This window comes from Gracilinanus agilis, chromosome 1, assembly GCF_016433145.1.
Source record: "Gracilinanus agilis isolate LMUSP501 chromosome 1, AgileGrace, whole genome shotgun sequence".
In the NCBI taxonomy this organism is placed as follows: Eukaryota; Metazoa; Chordata; class Mammalia; order Didelphimorphia; family Didelphidae; genus Gracilinanus; species Gracilinanus agilis.
The window spans coordinates 229,957,425-229,984,539 of record NC_058130.1 but is presented as its reverse complement, the minus strand read 5'-3'; the positions used below and the strand labels follow the sequence as shown (position 1 = coordinate 229,984,539).

Sequence of the window (27,115 nt, the reverse complement as noted above, 5' to 3'; positions counted from 1 at the left end):
GGAGAAGACATAACATCCATACGGATAATTGGTATATAATTTGAGGAAAGATTGAGCACTTAAAATTAGGAGAGAATCAGCTAAGGTTTTATAGAAGAGATCCTACTTGAGCTGAGCCAAAGAAGAAGATAGGAATTTTAAGAGATCAAAATGAAGAGGAAGCATATTCCAAATATGAAATATAAAAAGACATGGGAAGCTTATGGAAAGGCAAAAAGGGGCATATATATAATATCTATATAATATAGATATCAAATATAGATATATCAGTATTCACATAGTATATATTTATGTCTATAAACATACCTACTGCTATATAAAGAGATATTAAGATATTCATATAAATTCATATGTATATTCATCTTGTTTATACTTTGTAATCTCTTCTTACAGAGTGTAAGCTTATTGAGGGCAGGGACTATTTAATTTATGGCTTTTGCATCCCTAGCACCTAAATACATAGTAGGTACTTAAGAAATATTTGTGGATTGGTAGATTAACTGGTTGGTTGATGATGACCAAGGGAAGCCAGGTTACCATTGACTCTCAAAACTGGGAGTGGGGTGGGGGGAAGCCTGAGGTAAAGAGAAGTAAAATAGTAAAATAAGAGTTAATTAGGAATAAAGCAGAGGTTACAAAGACACAATAGAATGGGAGATTAGTGGAACATAGGTGCAAGGAGGAAGGTACAGGAGGAGGTAGGAAGGGGAAATAATTTTTGTCTCAGCATCTGGGAAGTCAGCATCACAAGCATAAGGAAGAGGAGCTCAGAACTGCCCATCAGAGTAGGCATTGATGCTAGAGGATGGCACCAGCATTCAGGACTTATACCTAAACACAGAGGAACTCAGGGTGTAGGATAAGGAGGATAGGTGGCATGGAGTACTACCTGGGCAGTAAATAACGTTTCCAGGTTCTTCAGTTCAAGTTAAACTCACTCTTGGTATAGTCACGTAGTTTTTCTCCATATATTAACAGAAGACAAGGGTCCCCTAAAGAACTCTAGGTTTAGCAAGCAGTCACCTCCTCATCAAATAGGCCCCCTAGTCTGTTGGGGCACTGAAGTGTTAGTTCTCTATCAGCTCAGGATCTAAGGTGGTTTGAGGTTTTTCTTTAATAACGTTTTATGCTTTTAATGATTAGAATTTTATTTTTTCTTCCTACTAAGCTCACCACATTGGAAAAAGAAAAAAAAAATAAATTCCATGCATAGATGAGCAAAAGAAAAACATTCTTTGGTGGTCTTGTTCAAAGAAATATGTCTTGTTCTGCACTCTGAAGCCATCATCTCTATATCAGAAGGTGGACAGAATGCTTTATCATTGGTCCCCTGAAATCATGGATGTGGTCATTGTGGTGATCAATTCTTACAGCTTTCAAAGTTGTTTGTCTTTACAGTGTTGCCGTTATTATATAAACTGCTTACCTGGTTCTGGTTCCCTGGGCTTAAGAGCTCTGATGGATGAAAGTCTTCATACAGAAGCAGACCTGCTGCTCCCAGTCCTGGATGTATAAGCACCCTAAGAATAATACTCATTAAAGTGTAGTTCCATAGCTCACCAAACTGGATAGTGTTGTTCAAACTTAACTGAGGAGAAAAGCAACCAAAGTCCTTCTGGCTGATGAATACATTCCATAGCATCCTTATTCACCCCCCCCCCTCCATTTTATCNTCTGGCTGATGAATACATTCCATAGCATCCTTATTCACCCCCCCCTCCATTTTATCTGAATCGCTCCCTCCTTCACCCACCTCCCTCCCTCTCTCTCCTTTCTTTACTCTCCCTTCCTCCCTCTCCCTTTCTCTCTCTTTTTCTCCCTCTTTCCTTCTCTCCTTCTCCCTCTCTTCCTCTGTCTATCCCTCTCTCTCTCCCTCTCTTGCCTCCCTCTTTTTATCTTTCTCTATCCCTCTTTTTTCTCTTATTCCCCTCTCTCCTTTCTCTTTCCCCCTCTTTCTCTCACTCCCTCTCTCTCCTCTGTCTCTCACCCTCCCCCTCTCCTTCCCTTTCGCTCCCTTACCTCTCCCTCTTTTTTTCCCTCCCCTCTTCTCCCCCTTCCTGTCCCCTTTCTTTTACACACACACACACACACACACACACACACACACACACACACACACACACGGTTATAGTAACTAAGCAGGTATTCCATGGCCCATATCTGCAATAATTTTCTCCTTTTTCTGAGTTTTTTTCAGGCAGATTTATGGACTTAACTTTCCCTTGAAAGGACCTAGCAGGACTATACAAACACAGATCACTTCATATGAAGCTCTAATCTTTCCTAGCTTCAATCTTACTTTTTATCTAGAGAGCTCTTTGGAAAAGACTTGTTTTATAAGGTTTTCAAATCTGTACAGATTGAAAGATGAGTTTAATATGACCCTTTGTTTCACCATTTTCATCACTATTTAAATCCATTGAAACCTGCATAACGGAGGCAGCTGTACATATACACACACAATTGCCACGCAAACTGAATTTTAAAAATTGTTCCCCTTTTTGCTATTAAAAAATCCCTTTTTGCTATTCTGTGGTTGCCCTGTTCAGTATGTATGTGTGGAGTTATATTCCAGATGCCTAAGTCGTTCTCCAGCTAAAATTTAAAAAATAAACCTGCAGTGGGTTAAGGAAGCCTTTGAAGTTAAATGTGTCTGAATTGTTAATTTCCCTTGACAGTCCCCCAAAAGAAGAAAACAATTTTTTTTACTTGTGATGTCAAAACACCTTCCCAACAGCCTTCCTAGAGACAGACCCACATTTCTTTTTATTAGACCATCATTTCCTGTCTCCCTGCACTGAAAATTTTATTGGTGCCCCTTCAAAATGAATTCATTGCCACAAGAAGACAGAGTGATAAAAGACTCTGCACACATGCATTTCAAACTGTACTTATGCCCACCAGTCTGCATTCCCAATGGGTAGTACCATGTCTATAGTACTTTGATCTAAATTGAATGAAGATTTGAGGCACTTAACTCAAATGTGTATGTCACTATGCAAAGACCATACAGTGCAAGTATGTTCTATAAAGATGAATTCTCTCCTTTTCTTTCCATCTTGCACGCTCAAGGAAAATGATCCAAAATAAGGTTTTGAACCTGTGACTGTGATAGTTGCTGGTTGTCATTTCCTTCTCCAGCTCATTTCACAGATCAGAAAACTGAGGCAGACAAGGTTAAATGACTTGCCCAATGTCACACAGCTGGTAAATGTCTGAGGCCAGATTTGAACTCGAGTAAAAAGAGTGGATCCCATTTTGGATCCCAGCCCTGCTATTTACCACCGTAAATAGTCTAGGAAGCGAGTCTAGAAAAACAGAGATACACAGAATCCAAACAAATACAACAAGTCTGAAGAGCGAGGCTTCCATTTCTATAGGAAGCAAGGACTAGAAAAGACTTTCACTGATGCCCCAGACTGGAGATCCAATATAACCACAAGACTGAATAACCCTGTCGCCAGAGCAAAAGCTTTGGGGATTAGCACAACATGAACATCTGTGAATTTCCAGCCCTGGGCACCGCTGTCTCCAAGGTCCTAGTAAAGATTTCCCCCCTTCCTTTTGCCTGGAGGTTTGGGCCACACAGCTGCTATAAATTTCACCCCTCCAAAGAGGTCTCGGAAAATGTGATTCCCCCTGTCTAAGTGATAAAAAGAAAATGGTGAGCTTGAGAAATTCATCTCAACATCTTTCTCTCCCTCATTCCCACAGTCCAAAGCCCTCCGAGAAAAATGGCTTCTGCAAGGAATGCCAGCTGGGACTGCCGAAGAGGAAGAAGCCAGAAAACGACAGTCTGAAGAAGATGAGTTCAAAGTTAAAAAACTGGAAGATAATATTCACAGGTGGGTGTTTCATGCACAAACTGGACACTGTTGAACCAAAGAAGAAATCGCTGTGATTTTTCCCATTCCCCCTTCCTTTATTCCTATATCCAATTCTGGCTTCCATTTTCATAGGACTATTTTATGTGAAATTGTTAAGGAATGTATTTTTTTCCATGAAACTGAAGTGTATGCCTTTCAAGGGCAAAAAGCTTTTTTTTTTTAATTTAAGCTGTTTTGAATAGAAAAACTATATTTAACATATCGAATAATTCTCTGTGTTTATTAAACAAAGTATATTGAATAGCATTTAACATTTTCTTAAGGACACTGAATCTTCATTATATTATACAGTGATGCATTCAGGATGTATTGAGGCTGCCATGCTTTTGGAGTTCCTTTGTCCATCCATTCTTTATAAAATTTTAATCTGACTCCACCCTTCTTCCAAAGTGCTTAGTTGTTGTCATTGAGCCTACCTGTAGGTCAGAAGTTCTGTAAATTTTGTTATTTGTTATTTTTTAAAATTATTTTGATCACTATTTCAATATTAGGCAGTTAGTGCAGTGGGTAGAAGAATCCGGAAGACCTTTGTTCAATTCTGGCCTCAGACACTTATTAGCTCTGTGAACCTGAGCAAGTCACTCAACCCTGTTGCCTCAGTTTCTTCATCTGTAAAATAAGCTGGAATAGGAAAAAGCAAAGTACTCCAGCATCCTTGCCGAGAAAAACCCAGATAGGGTGATAAAGAGTCAGACATGAGGGAAAAAAAATACTGAACTGAATTATATGTCATACCAGTCTCTAAGCAAACAAGGACAAAAATTAAATATTTACTGCACTCAAGGCGCTGGTATTCTATCTGAGGCAAGACAAAACTGGGAGTGGAAAAAAAGAGTCTATTTTGGCTGTCGAGAAAGCTGGACAGTTAGAATTAATCCAGATTGTGGATGTCCTTATAGGTCAGAATCAGAACTTTTTTGGGGGGGAGAGCCCCTAAAGGTCTGTAAGTGGGGAGGGGGTGGTATGATCAAAGCAGAAAAGTAGGAAAATGGCTAAGCAAGCAGAGTGAAAGAAGGATTAGATAAAGTATAGGAGGGCGTGAAGACCCATTAGTAGGGTATTTCATTAGTCCAGGCAAGAAGAGATGAGGGATCTGGAATCTCATGGATAAAGTGGGAATTCAAAAAGAAGAGATGAATCCAAGAGACATCACTGAAGCAGAATCAGGTCTTGTCGACTGAATGTTTAGGGGGGAAACAGCAAGTATGGAAGAGCAGAGAACTTATAGTCAAGAATTGGCGCCTCAGAAATGGAAAAGATAGTGATGTAACTTGAAAGATAGAAAAGTTAGGGAGTGGGACTAGTTTGGAGTGAGTGGAAGATGAGGGGTTGAGCTTTGATCATCTTGGACTGCTAAGTGGAATTCTAGGTGTCTGCTGAAAGCACAAGTCAGGAAGTAGGGGGCAAAGTTGAGAGCGGAGATAAAGATTCAGAAGTTTTTGTGTATCAATCTCAGCCTTGTCAGGCTTTTCATGACCCTTTTTGGGGTTTTCTTGACAAAGATACTGGAGTGGTTTGCCATTTCCTTCTTCAGCTCAATTTACAGATAAGGAAACTGAGGCAGAGATAAGTGACTTGCTCAGAGTCACATAACTAGTAAGGGTCTGAGGCCAGATTTGAACTCAGGGAGATGAGTCTTTCTGACTCCAGGTCCAGCTCTAGCTGCATTTATTTAGGGTTCTAGAAGAAAAAAAACATTCCCTTGGAAACCAAGAAAAATAGATCAGCTGATTAAGAGGAAGGGAGATTGAACCTTAAAATATCTAGTTTGTTGAACTCTGTGTGTTTTTTTTCTGAGTGGCAGCTCGGCTCACTACTTTCTAACAGTCTGCCAAAATCTTAGAGAGAGTGGTACAAGCCAAGGATTACTGGAAACATTTACAAGAGAGGGGGAAAAGTCAACTCTATAAAATGGCCTAAAAGGAAATTTGCTTTCAGGTCTCAGTTAAAGTGGCCTCATACACTTTATCCTTGCCATTCTGGTGACAGCTGGAGTTCTGACTTTGGCCACCCTTTTCCTTTTCTTTACCAACTCCAGAAATGTAGATTGGATTCCTCCCACTAATGATAAGCAACCCAAAAGAATACAATGGCCTAAATGGATTTCTCTGTATTTCAAATTGTGTTGTGCTTTTTGTAGAGTAGACATGAGGCTTCCAGTACTCCTTGGCAAAATGCTTTGCTATAAAAGCATATTCAATTGCCCATGCAATTATAGTGCCATACTGGTCTGAATGTAAGCATGCTTTCCTGCCCTACACTAAAAAAAAAATGTTGCCTGCACTTCTAAAATGGAATATCTTTAAAAAGAAAAAATTTATGCACACACACATACACTGAAAATCATTATACAAAATTACTATACTAAAGAAATTCTTGACCTATTTAGGAAAAATAAGAATCTGCATGGTATGAAGAATAAAAAGTCAGCAAAGAAGACCTGAATTCAAATCCCACCTCTAACATATACTGGGCTACGAATCTGTAGACAAGTAATTTAATTTCTCAGTGCTCTCAGGCAACTTTCTAAGACTGCAATTATAATAGGTAGCATTCAGACAGCACTTTAAAGGTTTGCAAAGTGCTTTACATACATTATTTCATCTGATTACATCATCACGACTAATATTTTTTAAATTTTAACAATTTTTACATTGATATAATTTTCAATAATCAATTTTTTGTAATTTTGAAATCCATGTTCTCTTCCTCCCTCCTACCCCTTCTGAAGTTGGTAGGTAATATAAGTTGTACATGTATTATCATACAATACACATTTCTATGTTGATCTTGTTGTGAAAGAAGGCAGATATAGTTTAAAGTAGAGGGAAAAAATTCATAGGGAAAATAAAATGAAGAATGGCTTACTTGAATTTTCATTCCAGTCGTTAGTTCCTTCCATGGCAGTGGATAGCCTTTTTTATTATGAATCCCTTGGAGTTGTCCTAGATCTTTGCATTGATAATAATAGCTAAGTCATTCACAGTTGATCATCATACATTATTGTGGTTATTGTGTACAGTGTTCTCCTGGTTCTGCTTATTTCACTTTGCATCACTTCATATAAGTCTTTCCAGGATTTTTTGTGATCACCTTGTTCATTTCTTATGGCATGGTAATATTCCATTACCATCATACACCACAATTTGTCATTACTAACATTCATATAGTACTTACTATGTGCCAGGCACTGTACTAAATGCTTTACAATTATTATCCGATTTGATTACCCCTCATCCTAAAGATGAGGAAACTGAGGTAGACAGAGGTTAAGAAAATGTGCCTAAGTTGACAGAGAAGATATTCTCTTCTGAGAGTTCCCTGTATTGATGAAATCACAGATCCAGCCCCTACTTAAATGTTGTCTTCCACTTTAAAATGTGAACTTCCTCAGGGCAGACTGTTTTTTCATTTCTTAATATCATCATCACTTGGTGCATAGCAAGAACTTAATAAAGACTTCTTAGATGACTGACTCTCCCTATTTACATATTTTTTCAAAATAAGCCTCTGCCACATACAACATAGTAGCTTAGCAAGTTCCTGGAAATCCCCCAAAGTGAGGAAATTTAGAATGACAAACAAGCATGGAAAGTTAAAGAAAAAATAATGGAAAAGCATTTTTAAAATAAAAAAAAATTTTTAATAAAAAATTTAACCTTATGTAACATTTAATCTTATGCAGAATATCACATTAATGTAAATAGTATTCAATGAATTCAGTACAGCTTTATGGAATAGGCGGTGCTACTAGCTTCCACTCTGTTTCAGAATGGAGCCCTGGTCACCATTAAGAAAGTGGTGGTTTTAGATTTCCTCAATTCTGCCATCATTTACTATGTTTGGTCAAACTGGTATGTGTATTTGTTAATGTAATTTTTTATTGTGGCATTACAAATGTGGGCAGTAGTGAACCAATTTGGTGCAGAGGATGCCATGGCTAATACTCTCCCTTTAGGGTTTCTGGGGGCCCCCTCTTGATCCCCAGTATCACTTTGAGTTGTGACATTTGCCCTTTTTGGCTCTGTCCCAATGTACCTGTACTTGCTGTTGTTCTGGTATGGTGACTTCCTGAGGGCCCTCTCTTGTGAGGCTTAAGCCACATCCTTTAGGAGTTGCATTAGCTCCCTTTTTCCAATTTCCAAATTAGAAGAGTTTCCCAGAGGATCTAGTAAAGGAGCCCTGAGAGTTTTTACGGACCAGAACTTCTCCAGAAGCCTTTTTCTTTCTGATTTCCACATATTCATAATTTATTCAGGGATGAAAATATAATATTCTCAGAAAATTTTTCCTTAGAAAAAAATTTTGCTCAGATTTTTTTAAATGAATTTTAAATGATTAAAAAAATTCAAATTAAACAATTCAAAATTAAATAACTTATGCTCAGAAACTTTTTTCTGCCATTTCCTAAACAATGGGCGTTCTTGTGTTTTGTTTAGTGGTTTTTTTTATGACTGTTATTAATATTTAGGTATATCTCTGGCCTTTCTCTCTTTGACCATCTTGGGTAGTATCATGAGAGGCAGATCTGATTCAGGCATGTCCAGCAGTTCAGGTTCAAGATTAGAACAAAATGAGATATCATAGTCTGTCCAACGCCTAAAAAAGAAGGTTATTTAACAATAACATGGAAAGTATGTTAAACAAAAATAAAGGTTTGGTTGATAAAATTCTACTCATTTCCATACAGAAACATTTGTGGTACAAAGGGTGTGTTGGCTTGCATGGCACAGCAGAACATCCATCAAAGGTATGGGGCAATGGCTTTTTGTGGGCTGGCCTTTCTGTGCTTGAAGGTATGACTGAGAATTCTCATCAAAGGACTGGAGTTCCAGATCCCTGGACCAGTAAAGTCTCAGAGACAGCTGCTCTTCTATGTAGGAAAAAAATAGCTCAGGGTTTAAGTCAGGGTTTTAGGAAAAACTAGTCCAGCCCATGTGGGCAAGACCTTCGTTATTTGTCATTTATCAAGCATTAGCTTTTAGCAAAAGGCAGAAGACATCCCTTGCTTTCAAGGAGCTTGCAGTCTAATGAGGGAAACAACGTGTAAACAATATTGACAAGACTTTGATGTATCAATAAGGCACTTTAACCTGTAACAGTTTAATAAAGCTTGCTTGACAAGACTCTTTAGAGACACGAACCACCAGGAAACATCAACACGGGCACAAAGAGAAAGTCTTTCAGGTAACCAGATAGATGAAATTGCCACAACAGACTCTTCCCATGGTCTCTTGCCTTCTCTGAGCATCACTTCTATAGCATATGAACCAGTTTAGGAACACGAACCCAGAAGCCTGCTCTCTCTGGCTGCCTTTATGAGCAAAAAAAATCACAAAAAGCATCAGAGAAAAAGAAACACTTTAATCCTCATCACAGGCATTGGTAACAAACTGCTGCCTTCTGGCCCAAGGACACATTTTTCTTGCCTACCCTATTTGGGTATCAGTGGCTTTTACTTTGAAGGCAAAAGATCTGGAGATGTTTGAGTTCTCCAGTTATCATTTACCCTAGGGCAAGTGGAACCAGGACAAGTGATTTTTATTTCTTTTCTATGAGGCTTAGTTGCTTCATTATAAAATGAGACAAATAATACTTCCATCGCCCAGGATTGTTGTGAAGATCAAGTGAGATAATATAAAATGCTATCTCAATATTGTTATTTTGCTTCACCTTGCCCCCTATTTGTTCCGCTACTGAAATGGCTATTTAAAGCTTTAACTCCAATCAACTGAATCTTTCTGCCATTACCCAAGAGAACACAAAGTCATTTCATTCCAATTTGCTGCAATATTGAACTAACCATGGCTTTTTTCTCCACTCTGTATTAAAATGATGCTTCAAAGTCTCATTTTAAACCTAAGCATACTGCAATGAAAAATAACTTGCAATCAAGTCTTCGGACCAAGCCCAAAGCACAGGATTATCTAAAGAGTGTATTTTCAGTCTTAATAACCTCTATCGATGCAATGACCAACCACAGTTCTACAGGACTGATGGTGAAGAACCATGCTTCTCACTTCTTTGCTAAGACATGATGGATTCAAAATATGGAATAATGGTTTTAGACACAGCTAATGAGGGAATTTATTTTGTTTAACTATGCATGTTTATAACAATGGTTTTCTTTTCTTTTTTTGGAGAGATGGGAAAGTGTGGGACTGGGATAGCATTGCTTCTCCCTAAAAAAAAAGTAAAAGAAAAAGAAAAAGAAAAGAATTGTTGAAACATTTTGTAAAAAATGCATAGAAGAGAACATAAGGAAGGCCAGAAGGAAACCAAGACGATCAAGACGGCATTATCATAAGGTGTCTTGAAAGTTTTAAGCCATTAAAGCTTAAAGCATGGTTTCTTGAGTTCTTGAGTCATACCATTCCTCTATAAATGCTTGGAATACTCATTCTGACTCTCCTTTTTCTCCTCTGCATTTGGAAACTGCCTCCTATTCTTGAAAGCCCAGGTCAAATGACACCTCTTCCATGAAGCCTTCATTAATTTTCTTTTCTTCCTAAAAAAAAAAAAAATCTTACCTTCTGTCTTAGTATCAGTTGTAAGACAGAAGAGCGGCAAGGCCTAGGCAATTGGGTTTAAGTGCATTGCACGTCAAGAGAGTGTCTGGGATCAGATTTGAATGCAGGTCCTCCTATTTCTAGGCTTGGAGCTCTCTCTACTGTGCTACTTATCTGCCCCAGCCTTCATTGATTTTCTCTGCAACCCATTTCCATTTCTTCTTTTCCTTACTCTCACCTGTAAGACTTTATATCTCTTATAAGCACCTCTCATATTCTAGTCTATCACATAATTATCGTATTTGTTGTTCTTCCTGAGTTCTTATCTGGCCCCAGACACTGACTAGCTGTGTAATCCTAGGCAAATCACTTAACTCTGTTTGCCTCAATTTCCTCATCTATATAATGAGCTGGAGAAGGAAATAGCCAACTACTCCTCTTTATAAGAAAAATTCCCAATGAAGTCACGAAAAGTCAGAAAGGGCTGAAAAAATGACCCAACAGTGGCACATATTTTCCAGAGTTACCATCAATATCAAATGAGATAATATTTATAAGGTGTTTATCTCAGTGCCTGTCACATAATAATCACTCATTAAATGACCTTTTCCTTCTTTTCAAAATGCTAAAAAATCTGCCTCATTTGTAATAGAATTGATATTTTTGTGTTGACAGAACAGCTTGGAATCTTGAGAATTCATATACATATCAAAAAATAACCCAAAAAAGCTCTTAATATAACACTTTCATGTTATTTTTGTTTGTTTCTATTGTATCTTATTACCAAAACATGAAAGGCAATTTGATTTAATGCATCCTTATTATGTATTACTTCAACAGAGTAGTCAAGCATTCACACATATTCAAAGTGATTTTCATTAATGGTGGGATTTATGGAGGAAGTTCACCAGAGGGTGTCTCTGGTCCCTTCCATTACAGTAAAATATTACTTCATTTCATCCATTTCCATATTCTACAGCCTATATGCACATTTCTCTATATCTATAATTGTTCATCCTTCTCTGTTAGATTTTTACATACTCTGTATTGAGCAACTAAATCCTTTTTTGCTGACCATCTGAAATCCCTTCTGAGTTCTTCTGACCTCTTTTACTGTAGCAATATATTTACATTGGTTTGTCTTCTGGATGAAATTATTGTAGTCAGAATCAAGATCATTTCTGTTGTCCATTTCCCATCCAATCATTTGTTTAAATAAATTCATGGGCCAAATTCATTGACTTTTCCATAACCACTGCCTATATTGCATCACTAATCTCAGCCAGCCATCTGAAAAATGCATGTTGTTGATCTTGGGCCACAAAAGGAAATGAATAAAAGAATGTGGATGAGCATAAGCACAAATCTGTCACTAATATTAATTAGAAAGGAGAAAAAATATGGGTGAAGAAGAGCAGTTAATTAAAATCCTGTTCTAGAAGTTATGTAACCTGGGAGAGAAAATTCTAATAACAACACAGTGATAATAACAGAGAAAATTAATGATACAGAAAAATTAAGAAAAAAAAGAAACCTTTTTCTTTGTCTCTAATTTATCCTAAATCATGTTCCAAAGCCTTAGAAACACTAAAATACTTTAGAAAATGTCTCTTAAGGCCAGGAACAATTACGGACAAGCAGAACAGCTTTGAAATTTGCATATTAGTTGTTGTTGTTGTTGTTGTTTTAATAACCCTTACCTTTGGTCTTAGAATTGATGCTAAGTATTGATTCTAAGACAAAAGAGCTATGCAATTGGGATTAAGTGACTTTCCTAGGGTCACACAACTAGGAAGTGTCTGAGGCCTCGTTTAAACCTGGGTCCTTCCAAAGCCATGTCTGGCACTCTTCCACTGTGCTATCTAGATGCCCCTGCACATTAAATTTAATAATCATCAGAACTACATTTATTGAGCATGTTTAAGATTGCAAAGCATTTTATATATTTTATCTCATGATCTTCACAACTACCCTGGGAGGTAGGTGTTATTATTATCCCCATTTTATAGATTCAGAGACTGAGGCTGGGAGGTTGCGTGACCCTTACCCAGAGGACACAGACCAAGTCAATGTCTGAGGCCAGATTTGAACTTGGAAAGACAAGTCTTTCTGACTCTAGGCCTGGTACCCATTGCATCACCTAGCTGCCTCAATCTCACTACATGGCCTCTAAGTTCGCTTCCAACATTTAATAAAATACCTGTCATGTAGCAGGGCCTTAATACATGCTTGTTGACTGACTACAATCATTCACCCTTATACTAACATCAGACACCACCCACAGATACTTGTGGGTTCTCTACCTACTTCACAGGGTTGTCACTTTGAGGAACAAATATATAAAACATTTTTTCTGACTTAAAAGCCCAATTTATTTCTTCAGTCATCAGATACTAATCTTACAATTCCTCCCAAGTTGGAAACTACTAATGTTGATGAAAGTTTTTCTGTGAAAGTTATTCTCTCTCTGAGAGAAACAGCCCTTGAGTTAATTTTTCTTTTGAAGTTGATTAAAAACAGACTAACTTAACCCAAGTAAATAAAGAGGATGCTAAGGAAAGCTTCAGGTTGAAGGAAATCTCCCCTCTTCTTCAAGGATTTGAGATCAGAATCGAGATTTGTGGCCTGAAAATGTAATCATGAGGGATGAAGAGGGAGAACGAGGCTGATTTAGTGCCACGTACAATTAGATTCTTCTTCATTCTGACGTATTTTCCATGTATAATACGTGCACACACCAAACAATTAGGTAATTTTCCTGGCTCTCTCTAGTGGCCAGAAGGAAAATTGGCCTTGCTGAACACATAAATTCCAAATTGACAAAGTCAAAATTTACACACGTTTTTGTTTAAATTTAATATATTATTTATTTTCCTTCCTTTAACTTGGGAAAACCAAGAGTGGCTCCTCACCTTCTTGGCTTAAGTTTAAGATGCTCTCTTCTCTGTATCATTTGTCAGCCACATCCTCTAGTATTGGGAATATTCTGGGTGGATTTCAAATCCAACTCCACTTGCCTTCTTGCCCTGGGGTTTTGTCTTCTAATAGTCTCCTCTTGCATTCCCCCAAGATTTCTATGAGGTTTCATTCAGGCTTCTGAGGTTATGTCAGACAGTCAGCAAATATTTATTAAGTACTTTTACTATATGCCAAAGTCCTGGGCATACAAAAGAAAGGAAAAGACCCCTGTTCCCAAGGAACCCACAAGATAATGAGGGAGACGATGTGGAAATAATTTAAAATAAGTTGTATATATAGGATAAACTGAAAGCAATCAAAAGAGGGAAGGCACTAACATTAAAGCAGATCAGGAAGAAAACCCACAGGATAATGAAGGAGTTGATAGGGAAACAACTACTCTATGCAGAAACAGATCAAGAGAATGAAAAGCACCAACATTAGAGTGGGTCAGGAAAAATGGCAGAGACGAAAGGACATCCTAGGTCTAGGAGACAGCCAGGAAAAATGTCAGGAGGTGGAATATCTTGCTCAAGGATCATCTTTGTCAGTGTCATTGGGTCAAAGAGTACATAAGGATATAGATAGCATATAAGTATGAGGCATTTATTTATAAAGCCTAGACAAAAAATACAGGATTTTTTTTACAGGAATGGGGGGAGAAAAGCCCTGAGACTCAGCATATTGACCGATTCAGGCCCAAAGCGGAGAGTGGATTCTGAATAGAAATCAACACTGAACAAAACAGGGCATGATAAATACTCCCTGAGTTATATTGTCACAAGTGCTAATTCAACTAGCAACTTACAAAGAATTCCCAAGATGGAGTCATGCCTATCAATTATTATGCCTGGCTGAAGATACCTAATTGATCTAGTATTGGGAAACTGGAATTGGATAACGCTGGGCCATTAGCCGCAGCTGTGTTAAAGAATTCTAACTTCAGGGTTCACTTCACTCTCAGTGTTGAAAGGATACTTGGATTGGAAAATTAGAGATGACTATTAACTCTTAACACTCAGCAGACCTTGGGACCCGAGGAAACTTGAATGGCTTGGGTCAGAAGCATTTGGTAAAGTTTTATTTATTAGTGGGCATGCAGCCTACAGAAGGAATTGGTGGCTTTGTGTTCCAACTTCCATGTGATGTAATGAATGAAAAACTAAACTTGGGGTCCAAAAACCCGCAATGCCACTTAGAAATTTGATGATGATGTGGTAAGTCACTAAAACTTTCTCATTCTCCATCTATAAAATGAAAGGATTGGATCAGAAGACCTCTGAGGTTCCTTCTAGTTAAAAAAAAAAAATCTCTGTTCCTATAATGCTTTACTAGTTCTTGCAGTGGCCACTGCAAGAACTAGTAAATTAATCAATTCATTTTATTTATATATAAAATATTTATAAATAAAATCAATTCATTAATGAAATTTAAAAATATAAAAAATTAATAATAATCAAACACTACCTAAATGCACTTGTAGGAAGCCTTCCTATTTTTTTGTTTGTTATCCTCTCTCAGCCCTTCTTCTTGCCAATAGACCCATTTTTCCTCACAAGAAGATTCATAAGTCAAGATTGCTGTGGGGAAGGAGAAGGAGGGGAGGAGTTAATTGACTATTTTAATGTAATAAACATTTTATATTTCATATATTTATTTTTATAACTTTTTATCATATATAAAATACATTTTTAAAAAATTTAACTAGTTTCTCTAGCCAATTATTGTATTCCATTTATATAATATGATAAAACTCCTCCTTAAGTTTAATTTGTTGTTGTTGTTGAGTTATTTCAGTCCTGTCTGACTCTTCTTGATGACCCTATTTGGGGGTTTTCATAGAAAAATACCAGAGTGGCTTGCCATTTTCTTCCTCCAGCTCATTTTATAGAAGAGGAAACTGAGGCAAGCAGGGTTAAATGACTTGCCCAGGGTCACAGAGCCAGTAAGTGTCTGAGAATAGATTTGATCTCATGAAGATGAATCTTCCTAATTCCAAGCCACTTAGCTGCCATTAAGTTTAAATTTGCCTGCAAATGTACTGTTTCCCATCATTTCCCAGCCACAAAAGAGTCTGATGAATTCATAACTTTTTGAGTTGAAGGAGAAACAGACTTCGGAATTCTTTGCCTGATTTATGGTGATGATTTTTCACTGCATCGTGCTTTGCATGTGGTCTACCCTTTTTAGATTGTGAGTTCCCTGAGGGAAGGGACTGTATTTTTACTTTTTCTTTGTATCTCCAGCATAAAGCACAGTGCCTGACACATTGTCACCTAATACATAGCACTTAATAAATGTTTGTTGACTACTAATATATTACTTATCCACTTTTCTTGTTTGATATCTTTACCATCAAAAATCCCCAGGAAATTTTGTAGTCCCAGATGTATCCCAATAACATTAAGCATGAGCACACATTTTTTTAAAGTTACAGGAATTTGACAACAAAAATAAACTAAAATCAGCTCCAAATGTCTGTCCCAGAAAAGCAGCCACAGAAGGATTCAGTGAATTCATGCAGATATTTTCTCGAGTCTCCGTTGTAGGGAAAACAGACTTTGGAATTCATTGTATGATTCATGGTGGTTATTTTTAACTGCATGACACTCTGTTATTTTACAGCACTGAATGGAAAATTGGTATATTCCACATCTGTGCATTAATAGCCAGTTTTCCCAACACTAGGCAGCCCACACGCAGCAGTATAGCTCTTTTTCAGGCTTTCCCCGACACAAAAAACTTACAAGATAAATTTTATGATATTAAAGGCTGTCACAGTGACATAAACTGCTTACAGACGGGTAGATTCAGGGACAAGAAGATCCGGGTTCAAATCACCCATCGACTAGTTAACTAACCATGGGCAAGTGTTTTAAATTTCATTCCATACATCAGTTTTTCCATCTACAAAATGAGGATAATAAAATCCAGAACATTTACCTCACAATGTCATAAGTTTCAAATGAGATATTAAATGTAAAGCAATTTGAAATTTTTAAAAGCACTCTCCAAATGTCAGCTATGATTATTATATTTACCGCTATTTGATCACTGGCTAAAACCTGCTGCCTTTGAGGGCACATTTTTACAAAACAGAACCATCTGTTGTCTTCATTCGGTGCCAACAATGCCAGTTTCTCTGAAGTGTGTTAGGAGGGTGCGTGTATAGTAGGTGTGGCAATGAGAGATTAATGATCTCAAGTTGTATTTTGGATGGGAGACTCTGAATCCTAAAGAGTGTACCTAACTCATTTTTTTAAAGGTTATTGCCGTAAGCCCTGCAGGCCTTTTATGAAAAAAGCATAAAGAATTGTGTAAAGCTGCATGCTAAATCAAACCATCAGAAAAATATTCTAAATTATTTAATTAAATTAAAAATGAAAAAATAAATCAAACATCAGGAAAATAATCTTCCAGGGTAATGAGACCTGGGGCATCTAAACTTAAAGGTCATCAAGCTATGTTATTTTTTATGGCATCCTAAATTGACTGGTTGATACTGAGGGAAATATGCAACATATACTTTGTCTTTGGGCACCTCATTTTTTTTAAGAGGTAGCTTGATTTGGGGTCAAAAAACACAAATTTGAATTGAACTTTAGGGGCAACTAGGTGGCACAGTAGATAGAGCTCCAGGCCTGGGGTTGGGAAGATGTAGGCTCAAATCTAGCCTCAGACACTTCCTTGCTGTATAAACCTAGACAAGTCACTTAAGCCCAATTGCCTAGCCTTTCCTCTTCTGTTTTAAGAAAGTAGGGGGCAGCTGGGTGGCTCAGTGGATTGAGAGCCAGGCCTAGAGACAGGAGGTCCTAGATTAAAATCTGGCCTCAGATACTTCCCAGCTGTGTGATCCTGGGCAAGTCACTTGACCCCCATTGCCTGGCCCTTACCACTCTTCTGCCTTGGAGCCAATACACAGTATTGACTCCAAGACGGAAGCTAAGGGTTTAAAAAAAAAAAAAAAAAGACAGAAAGTAAAGGTTTTAAAAAAATTGAACCCCAGGTTCCTTCTAGTTATGTGACCCTGAAAGGTCACTTAATTTCTATCTACCCTTGTTTTCTCATCTGTAAAATGGGAATAATAAACAGCACCTATCTCCCCAAATTGCTGTGAGAATCAGATGAAATAATATTTGTAAGAAGCTTTGTAAACCTCAAAGCACTATTTAAATGCTAGCTAATAGTATTACTATCATTTTGTTTAGTTTCATTTTTAAAAAATAGATGCAATTTCATCAGTATAGGAAACTTCCAGTGTGAAAATTCTTTCCACCAATATTTTCCAATCTTAGGGGATCAGCCTGGGGACATCTAAAGGTCTGATTTGTCTGGAATCACATAGCAAGTAGCTGACAGAGAGATATTTCTACCTACAAGGCTTGCAGTCTATCCACTATGGCACCACAAAAGAGCTTAAAAAACAAAACAAAACAAAAAAACAACCAACATTCCTGTGGATTCTCGTCCTCTTCAGACAACTATCTGTCACTTCAAAGGTCAAGGATCCCTTTTGGCATTGTGGCATAGATCTCAGAGGCTCACAGGGATTGTCTTTTGTCTTTCTTTGTGTCAGTTGCCCAGCATATACTGAATACTTATGCTTATTGACTGACCAACTGGACTTGGGAGAAAGAACTCCAGTGAGGTAGAAAAGAGCTACAGTTTGTGAACACCATGACTAAAGAGCTATTAGGATTCTGCTCAGGACTGGCCACCAGGAAGTCATCTTTTGTATTCTTCCTGCCTCTTTTATGCCCTGATTTTAAGCACCCTTCCCATAGTTGTGCCCCCCCCAGGGCCCTGCCATTTCAGATCTGACTTTCTTGACCCAGCTGCTGAGGGCTCCATGGGTCCCTTGCCCTAGATCTGTACCCACCAGGACTCCCCCCCCCCCCCAATGACTGAAAGATGCGAAGAGTCTGTCACTATCAGGTTCTTTCTTGAAACTCCCTCAAAGATATATAGACCATGCTATGATTCATTTCCAGAGGACTAAGCTCTCTGTGTGCCTCAAAGTAACTAATTGTCCCTAGGAATCAGAGATTTATTGAAGCTCTTTTTTCCACCCCACTAGGTGCTCCTCTCCCCTCCCCAGGAATGAGCATTTTGGAGACAAAGCCTATTTTAATTCTCTTAACTAAGAGGAAAAATGTAAGTGGTATATATTTCAAGCTAGGGGCAACTAGGTGGCCTGGAGTCAAGGAGAAATTCAGCTTTTTTATTTCAAAGCTGGCTTCAGACATGGACTAGCTGTATGATTCTACATGAATCACTTAACCCTGTTTGCCTCAGTTCCTCAGTCTATAAAATGAGCAGGAGAAGGAAATGACAACCCACCCCTGTGCTTTGTCAAGAAAACCCCAGATAGGTCACAAAGAGGCAGGTGTGATTGAAAAATGACTGAAGATTTTAGGACAAGTAAAAGAGAGAGCTTTACTCTGGAAAGCCAATAAAGAAGATAATTTGGAGAGATGAAAAACTCTGGTATCTCTTATATAGTGCCATTAAAGGCTATCAAATGGCATCTAAATAGTTCTTGATTGATTGATTAATCATGATTGATTAATCTACCTGAAACCCTAGAGCTTCTCATGCAGTTGCAAAGCTCTATTAGAATATTACTCCTCAGACACTTCCCAGGAGTGTGACCCTGGACAAGTCACTTGACCCCCATTGCCTACCCTTACCACTCTTCTACTTTGGAGCCAATACACAATATTGACTTCAAGATGGTAGGTAAGGGTTTAAAAAAAAAAGAATATTACTAATACACATTCGCTGGTTAGAATCAATAGTCATATTTTTTCACTTTATAAATTGTTATCTGGTTCTAATTTGGGAAGAAATCTTTAATTACTGACTGCAAGTATTTCAAAATCTCTAATATTGAAAGCATTATAAAAGTAGTAAATACTTTTTTATTATTTTTTAATCAATTTTTCTTTACAGTATCAAGAGATTTTTATACATTGATACCTCAGTAGGCCCATGGTCTCATTGGTATGAATACTTTCTCCTCCTCCAATTCAGATAGAAACCCATCCATTTATTTTTGGCTTATATGAATATTGCATATGAAGTTCCATAAATTCTCCATAAGAAAACCTAATCTAATGTCAGAGAACTCACTCTAAAGCTTTTTAAGTGCTTTACAAATACAAACACCAGCAAATATTTAAGATGTCCATTGGTTAATTCTTGATTTTGCTAATGGCTAGTCTATCTCCCTTTCTAATAATAAATGGCCCAAATGCTGTGTTTTATGTCACTTGCCTCATGGTGATAATGACATGTTGTTCTGATAATAACCTATGGCATGGTTAGATGTACCATTTGGTTCTCCATTTCCCCTTGAATCATCTAAATCTTTAATTCCTCTTAAGTTTATGGTATTCAATGATTTACAGACATTTGGTATCACCAGGAGAATATTTAATTTTTTTAAATATGGACTTTTGTTACAAAGAAACTCCTGGCATTCCTGACAGTGTTACAGTTGACTAAATGCCAGCTATTCCATACTCCTCATATTCAATCTTCAAACTAGTTCTTTGTCCAATGAGAGACACTTTTTGATTAACCTGACCATCCATTTAACCATTCATATTCTAAGCAATGTGCATCCTTCATCCACTTAGATTTTCTTTTGTGAATTTCTAAGCCAATCTCTTCTGAATAGCCATAGATCTCCTCAAGGATCTAAAGCAGTCTATGGATTAATGCAATCAGCACAATGTCATCTGTAAACAGAGACCTCTGGAAGAGTTTATGAACATCCTCTGTAGAGAATCCTTTTCCATTTTTCCATGTTAATATCCACAAAATACCTCTAAGTATATAAGAAAGTAAGAAGATAATAGAAATAAGAAAAGAAGTAAGAAATAAGAAAATAAGATGAGAAAAATAAGAAAATAAGATAATAGAAAAAAGAAAAGAAATAAGAAAGAAAATAAGAAAATAAAAAGAAACTTTAGGTATAAAATACAAAGCTACAAAATACAAAGAAGCTTTCAGGGCCATAGTTTTTCAGGCCCACTTTTGGAGAGGTGAATAGCAGAATTAAAAGAGGTGGTATAGTTGGCCTCCTATAGGCAACAAGAACACTATAACACAAGACAGTTGAGCGTCATGCCTTGAATTGCTTACAACAATCACATTCAGAAACACAGTCTTTTGTGTCAGCAACTATTGTAGAGGACAGAGAAAAAGAGAGATTCTATGAAGAACTGGACAGATTCTACAAATCATGTCAACAGAGAATTTGCCCTTCATCCACTTGAGAGCAAAGAGGATTATTTTTAAAAATATATTGAAAGATGCTAATAGATTTTGAAATGAAAGAGGTCAGAGACTTATAGATTACTCAGAAGCTTTATATTTATTATTTGTACTTTATAAGAATTTGTATCACTGAATACAGAAATCCCTGAATGATATCCCAAAAAATGCAAATGACTATATATTAAATGGAGAGGAAAAGACTATCAACATGGCAGTCATTTCAGAATTAGCTACCTGTGTCCACTCAAATCATGGACTAGTTAGGACAAAGGTCAAAATCAACACCAAATTAGAAAGATAAAGATGCAAAGAAAAACCTACATGTAATTATGACAGCTCTAATCTTATCTATTTAATCAAGCTGATGATTCTGAAAAGTAGAAAAAAGATTAAAGAGAAATTTTAATTACTGCCATTTCTTGGAGAAATTTAACTGATATAAAACAGCCTCCTCCATAGGTAAAAGACCAAAAGAACCCAGAAACAACTTCAATCCCACAAACTCTTGATCTTTTTGCCAAATGGAGAGACGAATCAACCAGGGATAACACAGGTTTATAAAACATGTTAATTTAAAAAACATTGCCCAGAAGGGTGAGGAAAGATTAAGAACAATTTTGCTCCCTACAAAACAGTGAAAAGTAGTGTAGATCTTGCAGAAAGCTTGACATAGGAGAAAAAACTTCCTTCCAAGTATTCCCCCAAATTGTGAATTGAATGAAAATATTATTCCCTATTGATTTTAAGAAGCAAAATAAAGCCAGACCTCTTCAGTACCTTTTATAATGAATGAGAACATCATATAGCTGTCAAGCATCATTCCTAAACACCCACATTACCTTCAAAGCATCATCATCATCGTTCTTATCTGCAAAGTATGTTTCAGAATTTAGACTGACTTAATCTTGAAAAGGAATTTTGATAATTAACTAGGGCACACATAGCAAATTAAATATGGCATAGTGGATAGAGTCTTCGATCTAGAGTCAGGAAAGCTCCTTTTCTTGAGTTCAGGTCCAGCCTTAGACACTTACTAGTCACCATGGGCAAGTCACTTAATTCTGCTTGCCTCAGTTTCCTAATCTGTAAAATGAGCTGGAAAAGGAAACCAAAGACCATGCCAGGATCTCTACCAAGAAAACCCCAAATGAAGTCATGAAGAAGCCAAAATATTGGCTACCATCATCATCACTTCTTCTAGGGGATCTGTTCATACATGGAAGGAGAAAGAAGTGGGAGGACTCTAAAGATCAGTTTTTATCATCTCTTTGTATCTGCCTTGTCAGATCATCCCAGAGTCACAGCATACTCGAGGAGAGCAAAACTTGTCTAGGAACAGAAAATTATAGCTTCCATCCAAAGGAAAATGGGTCAGCATCCTGTAATATTTTTACTGTCTTCCTCGCCTTCAGCATTATCTCACATACTCAGTCTCATCCCTAAAATGTTATTACTCTCTTGTGTTATTCAGAATATGAAATGATATTACAAAAGTGATTTCATTAGAAAGTTGATCTCATAATTCAAATGATATACAAGGCTTCCAATCTCATAGCATGAGAGCTATAATTTGTAACAGTGTTTGTGTCTGGAATTCTAATAAAGGCTAAATATTAAAGAGAACTTGGAGAAAATGATGATCTAATGCTCTGTCTACATCAATGTAGTATTATTCTGCTAAATAATAATAGAAAGCAGCATTTATTGTGCATCTAGTGTGTACAGCTAGGCACTGTACTAAATGGTTTACAAATATTATTTTACTTTATCCTTTCAACCATCCCAGGTGCTCTTATTGCCCCCATCTTATAGTTGAGGAAACTGAGTAGACAAGTTTAAGTGACTTGCTCAGAATTGCAGAGCTGGTACAAGTCTGAGATGTGGCACTCTGAGTTCAAATACTAGGTTCAAAATGCTAAAGATTTTGTAGGCTTTGGAGGAAATCCTTCAATATATTAACAGAAAATCTTGTCATCATGGGGAATGCCCTTTTTCAAGACCCATGAAAAATTCTGTTTGTATGAGATAGAAGAGTGAAGCTTATATATTTTGTTAATAATAATAATAATAGTATTTACATAATGCCTCAAGATTTTTCAAAGTGCTTTATGGAGATTATCTTTATATAAATTATCTTATTTGATCTCTAGTAATAGACAAAATATATACATCATTTTGAATGATAAATGTGTCAATGAATACTTTTAACAGTGATGAAGATGACAATTTTCAAGAGACTTAGAAACTGCCTGAGAAAAGGCTCCTTCAGCTCTAATTCAATAATTACATTTATAGAAAGCATCCTGTTCCTCAGGAGGAGCTGGACATGCTTCACTCTGCCTTGGCAATGGAGACGATCAATTGGAAGTCAAATTGATATCCAGCACTTGTTTAAGACACTTGCTCCAGCCAGAAGAGAGGGGTCAATAGCTATCCACCCTCTGACCCCACACTATTGACACCCACACCTTCATCTGTAACTACATTTATTTTGTTAAATCATGTCTGACTCTTCATGACCCCAGTTGGGATTTTTGTGGCGAAGATACTAGAATGGTTTGCTGTTTCCTTTTCCAGATGAGGAAACAGAGGCAAACAGGGTAAAGTGAATTGCCTGGGGTCATACAGCTTGTAAATATCTCAGGTCACATTTTGTGACCCCGTTTGATGTTTTCTTGGCAAAGATACTGGAGTGGTTTGCCATTTCCTTCTCCAGCTCATTTACAAATGAGGAAACTGAAGCAAACAGGGTTAAATGACTTGCCCAGGGCCACACAGCTAGAAAGTACAACACAGCACAATCACCAATTAATAAATCCAATTCATCAAGAAAAAAGTAAACTGTGTTCAGAGCACTAAGAAGACAAGGAGAAGATGAGACAGATTTCTATTTTAAAAGTTAAGATAACTTGAGAATATTGACCCTTAGCTTTTTTCCCCCAAACTAATTCTCAAAGTGTTCTGGATTGCTGAGGTGAATGGGATTCACAAGGCAAATCAAAATGTAAAAACCTTTCGTAGCTTCCAAGCCATTTAAAAGTGGATGGTGGGGCTGGTTTTGATCACAGGCTGGTCATGAATGAGCCAGCGAGGTTATGAGGAGAAAAGATGATCTCAGGTTAATTTTGGCTAGGACACCAGAGAAGAACAGGCAAACCAAGCAGAAGTTCTTGGCACTAGTAGAATGAGTTTTTATAACAATGGAATTGGCACAGCGGGCAGCTAGGCAGCTCAGTGGATAGAGAGCCAGGCCTGGAGGTCCTGGGTTCAGATATGGCCCCAGACACTTCATAACTGTGTGACCCTAGGCAAGTCACTTGACCTCCATTGCCTAGTCCTTGCCACTCTTTTACCTTGGACCCAATATATGGTATTAATTCTAAGATGGAAGGTAAAAGTTTAAAAAAAACAACAATGGAAATGGCATAACTGGGCTTTGAAGGTGAAATTCAGAGCGAGATAAGAAAGATGGGGTATATGTAGAAAAGCTCTTTAAAATGTAAAACTAGATTGTATTATTATTGATGATTCGATGTTGTGAAGGTCCAGCATTATAATTTTTTTCTGTTTTATATCTTGATTCTGAAAACTAAACTGGATTTTCCCATTTCTCATTAAGTAAAACTTGATGTAAAAATAAACAAAGAAACAAAACTAAAGATGTTTGGTCCTAATCCAGGCACTAGGACACTATGCTAGATCCCAGGGAGGGGTATGCGTGGCTATGTCCACATACCTTGCCCACAGCCTTTCCACATATGACTTTGAGTCACTCACTTTCTCTCACCTTCAAATTTTGCCCAATACTTGTCATTTCAAGGTATGAAATTACCAACATGGAAAAATCACTTAAATGCAATTTTTCATCTCCGAGTAACTTGGGGGTGCTGAAATGCTGAGTGGCTTGCTATGGTGCCACAGTTAGTATATATCAGAGGCAGGTCTTGAACACAGGTCTTCCTGACTCCAAGGCCAAACTCTTATCCAACACTTCAAACTATCAAGCCTTTCATTTTCTTCATTTGTAATGAGGTTTAAGATTACCAGTAAGCCTATCTCACAGGGTCATTATGAGTATCAAATTTTAAAATACACAAGAAAGAATTATTAAAGCTTAAAGTACAGTAAATATTGTAAGTGAAAAATTTTGTTTTTTTGCATCACCCAGTTAAGGAAATAGAAAATTGAGGCCTAAAATTAATTTTTTATAAACCTTCCATCTTAGAATCAATACTGTGTATTGGTTCTAAGGCAGAAGAACAGTAAGGCCTAAGCAGTGGGAAAGTTAAGTGACTTGCCCAGGGTCACACAGCTAGGAAGTATCTGAGATCAGACTTGAACCTAGGACCTCCTGTCTCTAGGCCTGGCTCTCAATTCACTGAGCTACCTAGCTGTCCTCAAGGGCTAAATTTAAAAGCATTTTAATTTATTGATATAATATACAAAATAAATATAATATATGTATAATAATATATATTAAATAAAATACATTTCATGGCAGGTATAATCAACTACTTCAAAGTATGGAATGTTCATTATTTAGTATTTGAATTTATTTAGTGTTAGTATTTAGGAGTTCATAATTAATTTAGTATTTGTATTTATTTAGTATTGGTATTTACTACAAATTCATTTAGTATTGAGTTTCCAAGGCAAAGAGAGGCTGGAAAAGTTATTAGAATATACAAATGATATCACAGACCAATTTTGTTATAGGGAGGAGAAAAGAGGAAACCGTGAAGCTGAAGTGACAGGGGGACAACTTGCTCCGTTACTCAGGCTTTCAGTCTTTCAGCTCACGTATTTGAGCCTTGGATGTAGATCCTAAGATCAAATTCCATTCAGGGCTCCGGGCTCCTCTTCAGTTACGCTCAGGGATTCCACAGGAATGCCAGTCTTAGAAATTCAGTCCTTGGCACAAGATTTTTCAGCTTTCGTTGAGCATAAAAAAGGAAGGTTGTTATACAAGTCTTCTCCACTCCACCCCACCAGAAGCAGGTAAGGAAAAAAAGACACCCTGCTGGACTTAGATTTAGGAATGAATGTAGACTTATCGAAAAATAGATCTTTTACTTTCAGGAGCATTCATTAAGTTCTCCTAAGTTACCAGAGTGATGCTTAAAGGAGATGGTAATAATAATAAAACTCAAATGTATATAGGCTTCAAGGTTTACAAAATGTTTTATAAGAGAGTGATGGTAAAAGACTTTAACAATTCAGATCAGTGAGATGGTCCATGACAATTCCAGAGGACTCATGATGAAAAATGCTGTCCACCTCCAGAGAGAGAATTGCTGGACCCAGAGTGAAGATTGCACATACTTTTTTTTCCTCTTTCTCTGTTTTGGAACTTGGCTAATGCAGAAATATGTTTTGCAGAACTTCATATGTATATTAGATATATTTTTTCTTGCTTTTTCAATGGGTGGAGAAGGGGAAAGGGAGAGGGAGAGAATTTGCAATTGAAAATAAAAATAAAAATTTAAAAATAAATGCATCAAGTAAAATGCAAAAAAAGGTGTTTTGCAAATATTCTTTTATTCTATCCTAGTGAATTTGCTTTATGAAATAGAAAAGAATGATAAATGGCTAGCATACAGAGCATTTGTATGCAAATGGACACTTAAATACAATTTGTATTGACAGAAGATCAATAGTATCATGTTTTTATACAGGAGCAAATAGATATCTAGCTTGGATTCCTCATGGTACGGCTTAGGTCCAGTTTCTCTTATTTTATTCTCAGTGGAGTCAGACATAATCTGCATAAAAGTTATTTATAAAATTAAGATTGTTATTGAATTTCCCCCTCAGACTTTTCTCCAAACTAAATAATCTCTGTTCCTTTTAATTCTGCCTAAATGGTTTCTCTCTTCCCTCCCTCTAACCCCAATCATTTTATCATCTGGTTATTTCTCCTGAGAATCCTCTCCCTGTTCTTTTTGTTTCTTTCTTTAAAAAAAAAATTCCAAATTAGACACCATAGTCTAATACTTGACCCATGAAAGAGAAAAATCAGAGTTCTCCTGCATCTATTTATCTATCCATCCATCTTTCTCTCTATCTCTCTAGCCATCCATCTATCTAGCCATCCATCTGTCTCTCTATCCATCTATCTCTCTATTCATCCATCCATCTATCTGTGTTTCTATCTATGTATCTGACTATCTCTATCTATCATCCATCTCTTTATTCATTCATCTCTCTATCTATCCATCTCTCTATTCATTCATCTCTATCTCTCTATTCATCCATCCATCCATCTATCCATCCACCCATCTATGTATCCATTTTTGTATGTATGTATCTATCTATCTATGTAGCTCTCTATCCATCCATCTTTCTTTCTTTCTCCTTTCCTTCCTTTTTTTTCTTTCTCCCTTCCTTCCTTTTTTCTTCCTTCCTTCCTTCCTTCCTTCCTTCCTTCCTTCCTTCCTTCCTTCCTTCCTTCCTTCCTTCCTTCCTTCCTGTCTTTCT

General features: G+C 37.1%; 1 protein-coding gene across 2 annotated transcripts in view; it reads left to right on the top strand.

Annotated features, from left to right (window-relative positions):
- Positions 1–27,115, top strand: part of PALM2AKAP2 (PALM2 and AKAP2 fusion) — a 532,981-nt gene that overhangs the window by 134,688 nt on the left and 371,178 nt on the right. For both annotated transcript variants that reach the window (XM_044660528.1, XM_044660543.1), the window contains exon 3: positions 3,715–3,845. In XM_044660528.1, coding sequence (XP_044516463.1) covers positions 3,715–3,845 — 131 coding nt within the window. The remainder of the gene's footprint in view (positions 1–3,714; positions 3,846–27,115) is intronic.